At 65.2% G+C, this 276-nt stretch overlaps 1 protein-coding gene across 1 annotated transcript in view; it reads right to left on the reverse strand.

Moving 5' to 3' along the window:
• Positions 1–7: 7 nt before the first annotated feature.
• The window catches only part of TMEM198 (transmembrane protein 198), a gene marked incomplete at its 3' end in the record, with an annotated part of 1,182 nt that continues 913 nt past the window's right edge, over positions 8–276 (reverse strand). Inside the window, exon 3 of the mRNA XM_009704014.1 lies at positions 8–114. Within this exon, the coding sequence (XP_009702316.1) occupies positions 8–114 (107 nt within the window). The remainder of the gene's footprint in view (positions 115–276) is intronic.

The following is a 276-nucleotide window of genomic DNA, read 5'->3' on the forward strand; positions in this document are numbered from 1 at the left end:
GGGGCGGTGGGTGGTGGGGTCTCCGCTTCTTCTTCTTCTCCTTTCGGTCCTCCCGCTGCTTGATGCGCATCAGCTGCACGCGGCGCTGCTGCCGGCTGATGATCACTGTGGGGCAGAGGGGCCTGTGAGCAGTGGGGAGTCCACCCAAACCAGCCCCAGCTTTGCGCACCCAGGCCTCCCCTTGAGGGCTGTGCCCCCGTAGGGTCCCAAACCCCTTATCTGTGCATGCAAACCAGGTGCTAAGAACCCTCCACCCCAGGCCCCCCAGGTCCTGCA

This window comes from Cariama cristata, unplaced genomic scaffold (genome assembly GCF_000690535.1).
Source record: "Cariama cristata isolate BGI_N322 unplaced genomic scaffold, ASM69053v1 scaffold22367, whole genome shotgun sequence".
In the NCBI taxonomy this organism is placed as follows: Eukaryota; Metazoa; Chordata; class Aves; order Cariamiformes; family Cariamidae; genus Cariama; species Cariama cristata.